At 59.1% G+C, this 12,201-nt stretch overlaps 2 protein-coding genes across 2 annotated transcripts in view; one reads left to right on the top strand and one right to left on the bottom strand.

Annotated features, from left to right (window-relative positions):
- KCNJ9 (potassium inwardly rectifying channel subfamily J member 9) overlaps positions 1–1,549 on the top strand; it is a 6,669-nt gene extending 5,120 nt beyond the window's left edge. Inside the window, 1 exon segment of the mRNA XM_007459942.1 lies at positions 1,218–1,549. Coding sequence (XP_007460004.1) covers positions 1,218–1,549 — 332 coding nt within the window.
- A 3,375-nt stretch (positions 1,550–4,924) lies between these two features.
- On the bottom strand, positions 4,925–11,998 carry IGSF8 (immunoglobulin superfamily member 8). Its single transcript, XM_007459941.1, has 7 exons — positions 11,863–11,998; positions 8,368–8,745; positions 7,215–7,676; positions 6,474–6,881; positions 5,845–6,258; positions 5,352–5,482; positions 4,925–5,178 (listed from the first exon to the last, which is right to left on the bottom strand). Exons 1-6 carry the CDS (start codon positions 11,912–11,914, stop codon positions 5,367–5,369), a joined length of 1,830 nt encoding a protein of 609 aa, XP_007460003.1. The 5' UTR covers positions 11,915–11,998; the 3' UTR covers positions 4,925–5,178; positions 5,352–5,366.
- Between the last annotated feature and the right edge of the window lie 203 nt (positions 11,999–12,201).

Raw genomic sequence — 12,201 nt, 5'->3', positions numbered from 1 at the left:
CTCTTCCGTTCCCCCTTGTTTGGAGGTGCATATGAGCTGAGGGGAATATGAGAGATCTCAGGGTAGAAGGAAAGTCATTTGCCCCGGTGGGTGTGCCCACCCCACAGAGAAAACAGGACACAGGCCCACAGCAAGGAGGACAGGGGAGGGTGGGGTGGAGGAGATAGGGAGGGGAGCTTGTTGGATTTTTCTAGAGAGAAAAAGCTGGAAAGGATGGTAATATTTTGGGTGAGAGAGTCAGTATCCAAAATGCTTCTGAAAAGCAAGTAAAATGAGCCAAAATCCAACAAGATGACATTTAAAACGAATAAATATAAAGTTCTACATTTAGGCTTTAAAAAATCACTTATGTAAGCACAGCATGGAAGAGCTCTGGTGAGAAAAGAATTGGGGGTTTTAGTTGGCCACAGGCAATGTGATACAGCTTCCAAAAATGTTTATGTAATGTAATCTTGGGCCCTATTAGCTAAAGCATCATGGCCAGAAGAGAGAGGTGGCGAGCCCTCTCTTATGCATGGATCAGGCCACAGTTGGAGTATTTATCACACTCAGAGTGCTTAAAGGATCCTCCTTGGCCATTCTGGTTTGCAGTCAAGAAAGTAAAATTTTTGGAAGCCAGGTCACATCAGGAATGGTGGAGGGAGACAGGGATGTTCAGCCTGAGGAGAGAAGACATGATGAAAACTGAGACTCCTGCTTTCAGATACTTGAAGGGGTGTCATACAGCAGGAGAGCGAAAATAAGGGTGGCAGATTTTAGCTCTGTATAAAGAACAACCCAAATATTAGAGCCGTCACACAAAGGAGTGGGCTCCTTGTGAGGTGGTGAGCTCTCAATCCTGAGATGTAATCAAGTGCAAGCTAGTTGCCCATTATTGGGAATGCTCCAGTGGGGAGCCCTGTATGGAGAGGAAAATTGGGCTAGATGATCCCCAAGGTCAGTTTCAAGGTTAAGCTTCTCTGACTGGCATCTCCAGTGGAGAGGAAGGGAGAATGTGGGCTGGAGGTTAAGAGGAGTTGGGGCAAATGGAGAGGGGGAGGGGGAACTGGACGAGTACAAGAGTTGGGAAGGAAGAGAAAGCGGGCTGGACCAAAGCGGGTGGGTGGGGGTCCTTGAGGAGGGCTCCAGGGAAGGGTTCTAGGAATAGGCTTGTGGAATGAGGCAGGGGAGGGAAGGCTGGGGCCGGGATCCCCCTTGACCCATGCCCTTGCCCCCAGGAATGACATGCCAAGCTCGGAGCTCCTACCTGGTGGATGAGGTGCTGTGGGGTCACCGCTTCACGTCAGTGCTGACCCTGGAGGATGGCTTCTACGAGGTGGACTATGCCAGCTTCCACCAGACCTTTGAGGTGCCCACACCCTCATGCAGCGCCCGTGAGCTGGCCGAGGCCGCAGCCCGCCTTGACGCCCATCTCTACTGGTCCATCCCCAGCCGGCTGGATGAGAAGGTGGAGGAGGAGGGGCTGGGGGAGGGGGCAGGCGAAGAGGCTGGGGCTGACAAAGAGCAGAATGGCTGCCTGCCACCCCCGGAGAGTGAGTCCAAGGTGTGACCAGTTTCCTCCAGACCCCTGTGGCAGGGCCAGACACAGGTACCTGGGGAGCTGGTTATGGAAGGTGGAGGAGGGCGCAGGCAAGGTCCCTGGGAATGCACTAAAGCTGGGGAGCCTCCTCAGAATCTCAGGTCTGGGATCCAACATGGATGGGAGAGATCCTGATTTCAGGAGAATGGAGGGTGGGGAATGGGTAAACTTGCCAGCCTGTCTGTGTTTGACCTTCACTTCTGTTCATGCGTGGATGGATGGACAGAAGGATGGACCTGTGCGGGTTGGATGAGAAGGTGGAAGCAGAGAGAGACAGCCAGCCAGTGGATAGGTGAATGGGCCAACAGACCAACAGACAGGTGGTGTGCTCAGGGCTGCCGCTAACTCATAGAGCATCTTGGTGCAAATTCTAAAAAGGCGCCCTTTTCCTCCAGACTGACACTACCCCAAACTAGGGTGCGTGGCTTGGGGAGCAGAATGTGGGCTGGATTTTAGTCCCCACTCACCTCCTCAGCCAGCTTCCCTGAGTCTGGCGCACCTGTCTCACTGGACACAGTAGCCCAAGCTGACCCAGAGGTGAGAAAGCTGGATGGCGGCGGGCAGAGATGAGGAGGGTGCCCTCCCAGCTCCACCCCTGCCACTGTGACAGGCTGAGAGGGAGGGTGAAAGGCTGCGGGGCGGCTCAGCAGGGTGTAAATGACCTTGTCCATGTGTGCAGGGAAACCGGCGATGGGGGAGATGCCAGAGCTGGGGCCCTGGGGCAGGGCCTAGGAAAGGCGAACCAGGGATGGCTATTTTCTGACAGTGAAGTGAGGTCTCGTGAGTACCACTGCAGGGGTGGGAGGGGATAGAGAGGTTCTGAGGAGGAGGAAGGGCCGGGGAGAGATGGAGAAACATGAGTTCGCTAGAGCTGGGACACGGGGTCCTCGGGAAAGCAGAATCAGTCTTAGGGCACAGTGAGAGGGAGTCATTCACGTGGTTCACTGGGTGCCCGTTGGGTCCAGAGCACTGACCCGGGCATGTGTGGGGAGGACAGTCAGAGACTCGATTCCTATTCTGGGAATACAGCACACTTGGGGAAAACAGAGAAATATGCCTGTGGCAGCTGTTTCAAACTGAGAACCTGGGAGATCTCTCCGAGCACGGGGAGGAAGTGCTTGGTAATCAGAAAGCTAGGGATCGAGTCAGGCCTGGAGAGTGACCTGAGCCAGCAGTCACGAACTTGGGTGGGCATCAGGGTCCCCTGGAGGGCTTGGGAACACGTATGGCTGAGCCCCACTCCCAGAGTTTCTGACTTAATGGGTCTGGGGTAGAGACCAAAACTTTGCATTTCTAACAAGTCCCAGGTCCTGCTGATGCTGCTGGAACAGGGACCACGCTCCGAGAAGCCCTTCCCTAAGCAGGCTTGGGGGTCCTGTCAGGAGGTGGGCATCAAGCTGAGGAGTAGCTGAGGGCCCTTGGGGAGGAGACTGAAATATAATGGGTACGGAGAACTGCGGTGGGGGGAAAGGAGACCATGAAACCAAGGCTGAAGAGTCTGACTCTGGGCCTAGGGACTCACCCGTCAGTGGAAATAGGGCTGTGACAAGCTAGAGATGGTGTTTGGGCAAGATGAGTAGGCAAGATAGATGGGACAAAGCAGTCGGGAGGGCTTCAGGGGAAGTGCTGGCAAGGTGGTGGCGAGCTGAAGTAGGAAGGGCATCTGTGGCAAAGGACAGAATCCCACGTAGGACTTAAGAGGCAGGATTAAATGTGGGAGAAGGTGTGAGAGAGAAGCGAGAGTCCAAATATCTGGATGTGACTGTGATCTGCTGTCTGCCCAGCTGGGGCAGGAGCCCCTGGAGAGGTGTTCCCATGCCACGTGCACCCCCTTCCTGGTGTCATCGCGGTCACCAGGGACACCCCCCCACCCCAGGATTGTGAAGGAGGAGCAATGGCGAGTCGAGAAGGGGCAGAGGTAGGGGGACCTGCCTCTGGGAGAGACGTGTACACACAGGCAGGCACACCCTCCCACCACACGGGCCCAGCAGTGACCTCCAGCCCTCGGCCCTGGCTGCACCCCATTCCTGTTCTTTAACAAAAGTCTGAGCCCCTTTCGGGGAAGTGCCCCAGTGTGCTGCATTCCAGGCTGGGAGGCTGGGGTCCTGGGGGATGCTGTGCCTCCTGGAAGCAGGAAAGGGGGCTGCGGAGGGAGCCCACGCCAGCTTGGGTCCGCTCGGAGAGAACATCTATGCCTCAGGTCACAGGGTGACTTGGGTCACCGTCACCCAAAGATGAGGTCCCTGAACCCTGGTGCTGGCTGCTCCCAAAGAACAAATGTTGGGGCTTGGGGTAAGAAGCAGTTATGGTTTAATTTGCTGAAACATCTGGAGTCTGGACAGGAGGGAGCGGGCTCTGCGTGTCCACACTCACTCACGCGGTAGTTCACCCATTGCAAGTGAACCCACCGTAGCGGAACTGAGGCTGGGAGGAAGGCATTGAGACCCCGCCACCCCTCTCCTTGCCACTCAGCGACCACTCAGGGCCCCACTGTATGCAGTGCAAGGAGTCTGGGGACCTGGGTTCTAGGCCTGACACTGTCACGAATTAGTTCTATGACTCTGGGCAAGTCGCACCACTTCTCTGGGCCTCAGTTTCCCTATCTGTAAAAACAACACTTGGTAAACTGGTAATGCTCAATAAATGTTTAAATCACTGAGTTGAAAGAGGTAGACTGTGTGCCTCTCGAGGTGCAGTGCAGCTGACTCTAGGATCCGAGAATCCTTAGGCAGAGACAAATGCAGGGAGCCCCGGGGGCACGGGAGGACGGGTGAAGCAAGGGGGTATGCGCGCAGGCGCTGGGGCGGGTGTATGCAGGGGCCCCTCTGGCTGCTGGCGTCCCCGTCACCCAGGTGGCTGTGTTCTGGGCCTTCCATTCTGCTGCTGTCAGGCAAAATATTGGAGATCAGGAGGAGAAAGCCTGAGGCCCCAGGGCCTGGGGGGAGGAGTCAGGTCCAAGATTAGCCCGACGGAGCGAATGAGACTGCGGAATAGCGTGGGGACTCAGAAAAGGGCACCGGGCCCTGGAAGCCCCTGCCCTGCAACCAAGGAGAAGTCTAGGGGCAGAGGCCGTGCTCAGCTGGAAGTCATCCCCCTTTCCCTCTCCCCACCCCAAGGAGGAATCCCAACAGGAACTGGCTCTGCACTGACAGCTCAGACAGCAGATGGGACCCAGGTTTCCCCTCCCGGGGTGGGTGGCACGGCCCACGGAGGCCAGATGGTGTTTCTGGGGTGGGGAGAGAGATGCGGGTTGTCCAGAAGAGGCTGTCAGGCCCCAGTAGCCCACCTGCCACGTGCCCCTGCCTCTTAGAGCCTCATAGCGGGGAAGACACAGCCAGCCCTGGATTTTATAAAACAAGTTTATTCACATTTTAGAAAAACTAGTTCTAGGACAGGGCACGGCCTCCCTTTGGGCTATGTATGAGATCATGAACAGAAGGCCAGAGGGAGGAGCTTGGGAAGGAAGGAGTGGGGCATGGGGGCCGTGTCCCCCACTCTGGGTGGGAGTAGGTCAAATAAATTAAAGGAAGGGCAGGCAGAGGGAGAGGGTATTCAGACACCAGAGGCGGGCTTGCGGCTGGGCTGGAAGATAGTCACACCTGCAGGAACGGGAGAACGCACGTGGAGGGGGATAAGGAGAGTGTGAATTCCTCCTGGCCCTGGCCCGCAGAGCTGAGAGGGGCTTCTCCTTCTCCAGCTGGGACCAGGGAGGGAGCTGCTCATCTCAGGACTAGGGAAGACAGGGCTGGGGATGGGGGTCCTTGCCCCTCACCTGGGGTGTGAGGGATCACCGTTTCCGCAGCCTCTTCATGAAGCAGCAGGTGATGGAGCCCAGGATGGTGGCTCCGATGGCTAGGGCAAGCCCTGCGCCCACCAGCAGGGGCACAAACAGGGTGTCCAGGGCTGGGCGAGAGAGGATGGCTGTGTTCAGCCTGCGGTGTCACTGCCCTCCACCCACGTTCCCACCCGTGTGCCAGTACCTTCTCGGTCAGGCTGTCCACACCACCTCCTCCCGTTCACACACAGCTTTCCCCCACCTGCTCCCTGCCCCCTCTGCGCTCAAGCCAGCCCCTACCACCAGGACACCGGGGCAGCCGGGCACTGAAGGGCTGAAAGCTGGACTTTCAGACTTCCCGTGTGAAGCGAAGAGGAAGAGAAAGAGGAACCAGAGGGACCACTAGCAGGAGGATGAGATGCAAAAGGGAGAACAAGAGCGTGGGGGTGAGGGGGGCTGGGGGGCATGAGCAAGGGCGGGCACCACTCACCATGTGTGTACGGGTAGACCGTGACAGGCCCCGAGCGGGCACTGCCCGCCTGGTACCAGCTGTAGTCAGCGTGCTGCACCCAGGCGCTGGGGGCACAGTGGTACACGCCTTCGTCCTCGGGCCCCAAGCCGTGCAGTCTCAGCCGATGGCTTCGGGGCCCCACCAGCTCCACGCTGACGGGGCCTCCTCCGGGCCGGACCCCCAGCTCTGCCACACCATCCTGGCCCACGCCACCCACCAGCTGGGCAGGGGCAGAGCTCAGCTCCCCCTCCTCCAGCCTCTCCACCCACCAGCTGGCAGCCAGCCGCAGCCCGGGGGGGCCGCCCCGCACAGAGATGTTGCAGAGCAGGGAGGCCGTCTCCCCGCGGTACACTGTGCCTCCAACTAGCCAGGCCACAGCCTCCAGCACCACACCTGCAGAACAAAGGTCAGAAGGTGAAAGGTCAGGGGGCATGGGGTTAGGACTGCTGTCCAAGCAACACCGCAGAAACTCCGGGTGTTCCCACAATCTTAGGAGTGTGAGACTGAGACACGGAGGCAGCCGATGGAGAGGGGCAGAGGCACAGAAACAGAAGGGAAAGGTTCTGCAGGCCCCGTATCCTGTCCAGGGCCAACCCGCCCCCTCTCACCTTCCTCACGCACGTGCACGGGGAGGGGCCGGGAGCGGGCACTGGCGGCTTCCCGAAGCCGGGCCCCAGACCCTCGGACATAGGCCTTGGCGAGACAGCGGTAGGTGCCTGCATCCCCAGGCCGGGCAGCCTCCAGCCGTAGCCGGTAGGTTCTGGAAGCCACCTTCTCCATGGCAATGTGCCGGCCCTCGTAGCCAGGGCCCAGGCTGCCCACACCCTCCGTGTCCAGCTGGGCAACCAGGCGGCCAGGCCCAGGTGCCCCTGCAGGTGCCATCTCCCAGCCCACGGAGTAGGCGGCATGACGGCCTGTTGGGGGCAGGGCCCCTGACACATTGCACAGCAGCTCCAAGGGCTCCCCTGGGCCGATCCGACGTTCCCCAGGCCCCACTGTCACTGCCAGCTGGCTGGCTGAAACACAGGAGGGGAAGGGGTGTCAGGGAGGCAGGAGAGGGCACAGAGCACCTGTCCTTCCTTGAGAGCAGCAACTTCGAGGCCACCCGTCTTCGCCACCCAGGGGCCTGGCTCTCACCCCTCAGCCATCAGGGCCCTCCCATCCCCACACCCAATTTCTGAGCAGAGAAAGCCTGTCATGGGTACAGATGCTAACAGGAAGCGATACTAATGGGACTTCACTCTAGGGAAGGTGGGCTCCCTGGAGTCAGACGATGGCCATCTACTGCCCATGGTGCCTACTGAGATACCAAGGCTTCCAGCTGGCGCCGTGGGACGCGTGGCACTCACACAGCGTCTGCACGTCCACGTGGGCCAGGACAGCCCTCTTCTCCGCAATCTGGGCCCAGCTGCCATCGGGATCCTGAATCCACTCAGCGGCAGTGCAGTGGTAGGTGCCCGCGTCGTCCGCCTGGGCGCCCCCCACCACCATGCGGTAGCGCTCAGTCCCCTCCTTGCCCAGCCGCAGCTCCCCTGCCGCCAGCCGCTCAGCATAGGGAGCTCCGGCCTCCACGGCCATGTCGGGCCGGAGTCCCACCACTTCCTGCAGAGTTGCTCGTCCCACTGGAGCCTCGGGCACAGCTCGCCCAAAGGACACGGCCAGGTGTGTGTGCTTCTCCGTGCTCGTCCGTGCCAGGCAGCCCAGTGCCAGCTCCTGCCCCTCGTGCACCATCAGGCGAGGGGGTGAAGTCGGGGCCTGACGGCCCCGGGGCCCTGGGGGGGCAGCAGACACCTGCAGCCTATCTGGAAGAACTGGAGAGAACAGCTGGAGTGAGGGAGGGCTGGGAGCTGTACAGTAACTAGCCCTTGGTACTGTTTCCTACCTACAACCTATTTCCCTAAATAGACTGTGAGCTCCTAGAAGGCAGAGACTTCATGCTGTATTATTTCTTCTGTAACCCAATGGTGCCAAGCACAGTGCTGGGCACACAACAGGCACTCAATACTTGTTGAATTTCATAGAACCAGCCCATGGCCTACTGACCCTTATGTTTGAGACTGACCCCTGTTTGAAATACTCAGAAGAGTGGCTCTGTCTTCCTTCTCAGAAGACCAAGAAACTTAAGAGAGCAAGAATGTCATGTGGTCTCACTCCTGCCTCTATTTCCCCCGCCACCCCCACTCCCCCAGATCTGGATCCTGGAATCTCCAGGAATGGAGTCTGTTCGCCCTATCAGGCTCCCTTACCCCATCAGGGAATGGAAAGGGGCTCAACAGCTTAGGGACACTTCTCCTCTCCCAGGAAGGAGCTTGACAGAATAAGAGCAGTGGACTGGAATGAAGAGTTCCAGGTTAGAGTCTCAGACCAGCCGCTAACTTGTTGGGTGACTTCATGCAAGTCACTTAACCTCGTTGGGCCTCAGGTTCCTCTTAGGTCCCTGCTGGCCCTGACTTTCTGCCTTTTGGGAGGGCACGGCCCTGACCCCATCCCAGGGCCCAGTACCTCTCAGTTCCACTTTGCCGCTGTAGCTGCCCAGGTAGTGGGCATCAGTGGAGGGTGTGTAGCACTCGTAAATGCCAGCATCCTGGGCCTGCAGGCGGGCCATCTTGAGCACCACGGCATCACCCTGCAGACGCTGCACCTGTACCTCACCAGCTGCCACTCGGGGCCCAAAGACAGCATAGGAGAATCGGGTATCCCTGGTACTGACAATGCCCAGGGCAGCCTCTGGGGCCTCAGGCCTGTACAGGAACCATTCGAAGTCCTGCTGCGCAGGGCCCTCGTAGCCAGTGACATTGCAGGAGATGGAGATGGCTGTGCCAGCCACGCGATACAGGGGCCCCTCAGGGACTAGCACCTCCCGGGCACAGCACCCGACTCCTATAGGGAAGGACAGGAGAAGTTAGGGATGCCGCGGTCCCTACCGCATCCCCCCCACCCCCACCCCCACATCACTCTTGACCTCTGCTTGTGAAAGAAAAAGAAACCTGAGGAAAGTTGGTATACACTTGGGCCCTGTTCTGAGAACAGGCAAAGGATGCTGGGAGGTAAGACACCTGGGTCTCAAGGAGGTGGTGGTATAGAGCCAGGTTTGCCTCAGACCCCAGAAACACCCCATTACTGGCAGGCCAGAAGCAGAGCACCTAAGGTCAGAAAGGAGTGTATCTGCTTCCTGATTTAACCATTCCTGATTCCAGCTGTGCCATAATTCCCCCTCCGTCCCGTTTCCCCACATTTATACCAGTTGAGCCTTCTAGCTAAGGGATCCTGAGACCACATGTCCCCCTCCTTTGTTTGAAGGGAGCTGGCAAAATCTTGATCAGAAGGGCTGGTTCGCTCAGCTGTGTCACCTGGGCCAGGGGACTCCAGACAATGGAGCCAGTGGCCCGAGCAGGACAGAGCACAGGCCCAGTCAGTTCTCACCACACAATCCCTCCCTACTCCAGCTGTGCCATGAGCTCACTGCTTCTCTGCCCCACAGGGCTGCAGAGGCAGCTGAGGCTCATGGGTCAAGAACCAGCCTCTGCCCTTGGCCTCTGGAGGCAGAAGCTCCCCGCCCCGACCAGTGCCTGCCAATCCTCCCGGGCAGGCCCAGCTGACAAACAACCCTCACCCCACCCCCTCCAACTCCCTAACAGAAGCCTTCATTTGCATATGGTGTGCATTTATTTACATCCCCGCTCCCTTTCAGCAGGGAGGCCATAACCCCCCAGCTGCCCCTTCCCATCTTTCTCTCCTCAGAGAGGCCAAAACTCTTCTTCACCCCACCCTCACCCTGACCCCGCCCTCGCAGATACTCCTGGTGGCCTTGGAGGGCTCAGCTTCTTCCTTCTCTCCTTCCATCCTTCCACAGCCCCAGATCACAGAACCTCAGAATGTACAAGGGCTGCGTCAGCCCTCTGCCTCCATTTTACAGATGAGAAAGTTAAGGTACAAGAAGTATAAGGTCTTGGCCAAGTTCCTACTCTCCTTGGCTAGCTTCCACACGCCCCTGCAGAGGGACAACGCCAGAGAGGCATGGGGAACTCCAAGGAGAGGCCTGAGGACACTGACCTCACCAACCAGAATGTCAGTCCCAGGGGCATAACCGGCTGGAGGAAAACACCTAATCTGTAGTCAAACTGTCCTCCAGCTCCTCCAGAAGCACTACCCTTACCTTTCCCTTCTTCCTGCGTCTGAGTCAGAGGGAAAACTTGTGGTTGCTCGGTTAGAGCACAGGCTGGGATCAGGAGGTCGGGTTCCAGTTCCAGCCCCAGCCCCAGCCCCAGCCCCAGCCCCAGCCCCAGCCCCAGCTGTACCGCTTGGACCAGCCCCTTCCACTCCCAGGCCTCAGTTTCTGGAAGAGAGCTAAGAGCTTCCACCCTGGCAGTGAGTGAGCCTGTGTCTCAGCAGGGCTCTGCCCGAGGATGTTTCATAATCAGAGTGATGGCGGAGACAAGTGAGCTGACACCTTCCCGGGGGCTCCGGGCAGACTCTGCTCGGGAGGGCCCCCTCCCATCTTCCTGGCTCCACAACTGCTGATGCTTGGAGATCCCCATGGGAAAGTCACCCCCACTGCCTTGGGAAACCAGCTGCCAGGCAGCTCTCTCCCCAGCCAGGTCCCCTCCTCTGTGTTAGCGGAGAGGGAAAGGAGAGCAAAAAGACCTGCTTTGGAGTCAGATGGGAGTGGTTTCAAATCCAAGCCCCAACACTCACTAGATATGTTCTCTGGGGCAAGTGACTTCATTTCCTCAACTTCAAAATGAAAGTTAGCGCCTACACCCAGGGTGCTCACATCTCGGCAAGCTCTTCTATCTCTTTGCACCACATTTACCCTGGGCTCCTCTCTGCTCCATGCTGCCCGCTGGGGGAAAAGGGCCAAGTACTAGGCAGCCAGGCCTCACAGCTCCTTCCTCTGTATATCCTCCTGCCTCCCACCCAGGGCCCCAAGGAGAGGACTCATTCTAGTCCCACAGGGCCCAGGGACCTATGCAGCACAGGGAGGCTCCTTGGCACTGCGATGGAGCTCTGGTCTAGAAACAGGCGACTGGGGCTACGTCAGCCTCTGCCTTAACTATGGCAGCTCCAAATCCTGGCACCAAAGCCACCCCCTCACCACCCTGTATTCTTATTTCAAGGGTTTCAGTCTCCTGAACATCTGTACAGGCAGTCTCACTGCCTCGATACCATACTCCTCCCCAGACCATCCCTACAGGGAACCCTCCCATTCACGCCAAAAACATTTCCACTGTCACTGTCCTCATGCATCCATGCAGCGGTGGCCCAGAACATCCCACCATGAACACCCACCACAACAGGTACAGGGTGCTTGGAGATCTCAGCATCAGCCTCCGTGGAGCCTGGTTTCTCCTGAGGCAGGGAAGCTGGGACTAAGGGGGTGTGACAACCAGTGGGAGGCTACAGAGCCAAGTGCTGCTATCTGGGAGAGGGAAAGTGGGGGAAAGACCCAGCCCAGGATGGAGATGGAACTGCCTCCAACTTCAGATGATGAAGGGGGGTGGTAGGCGGGTGCAATTAGGGTAGATGTACTTCAAAGATTGTGGGCAGAACCGGTCCCTGGGCTTCCAGCCAACTTGGGCAATTATAAAGATGGACAGGCACTGCCCACCAGGGCGAGCACCCAAGGCTGGGCCTGAAGCTAAGTGAGGCAGAGAGGAGTCGCAGCATTTGTGCGCAGCGACCTCGGGACCTGAGTGTGCCGGCTGAGAAGTGGGGCCTGGCGGTTCCTGGGGGCGACATCTCGGTGGGTCCTCACTGTGCCCCAGCCCGGGGCCTAGAACTGGGGAGCCTTCACCGCTACCCCCACTCCCGCCTGCCCCAAGACTAGCTCGGAGCGCGGCCACAGACAGCAGCTGGGCGCCAGGCCTGGGGAGGCTGGGGGAGCCCCTGACGGAGAAGCGGGTGCGAGGGGCTCCGAAATGCTGGGGAGGAGGGCAGGGCTGGTCACCAGGTGGCAGCCACCTGCCGGGCGGGGCTGGGAGCCAGAGCCGGGCTTACCCAGGATTAACAGCAGCAGCGGCGGCGGCGGCTTGGGACCGAGGGCGCCCATCCTGCGCAGCCGGCTCTGCGAAGGCTCTGGGGGGCGGCGCGGGCTCTGGGTGGACGGGGGTTCGGGGGGCGCATGCCCGGGTGGGGGGCACGAAGCGGAGCAGCGAGGTGTGGGTGCGCGGAGCGAAGCTGAGCGAAGCTGGAGCTGCCAAGTCACGGCCCTCTTCCCTCTGCCCTCCTCCCTCCTCCCTTCTCCCCTCCTCCTCTCCTCCGCCTACTCTTTTCCCTTCTGGGCTCCCGGCCCCGGCCCCGGCCCCGGCCCCACTCCGGTCCCCAACTCCACCCAGA

This window comes from Lipotes vexillifer, unplaced genomic scaffold (genome assembly GCF_000442215.2).
Source record: "Lipotes vexillifer unplaced genomic scaffold, Lipotes_vexillifer_v1.1 scaffold2036, whole genome shotgun sequence".
In the NCBI taxonomy this organism is placed as follows: domain Eukaryota; kingdom Metazoa; phylum Chordata; class Mammalia; order Artiodactyla; family Lipotidae; genus Lipotes; species Lipotes vexillifer.
This window is presented reverse-complemented; position numbering and strand designations above follow the sequence as displayed.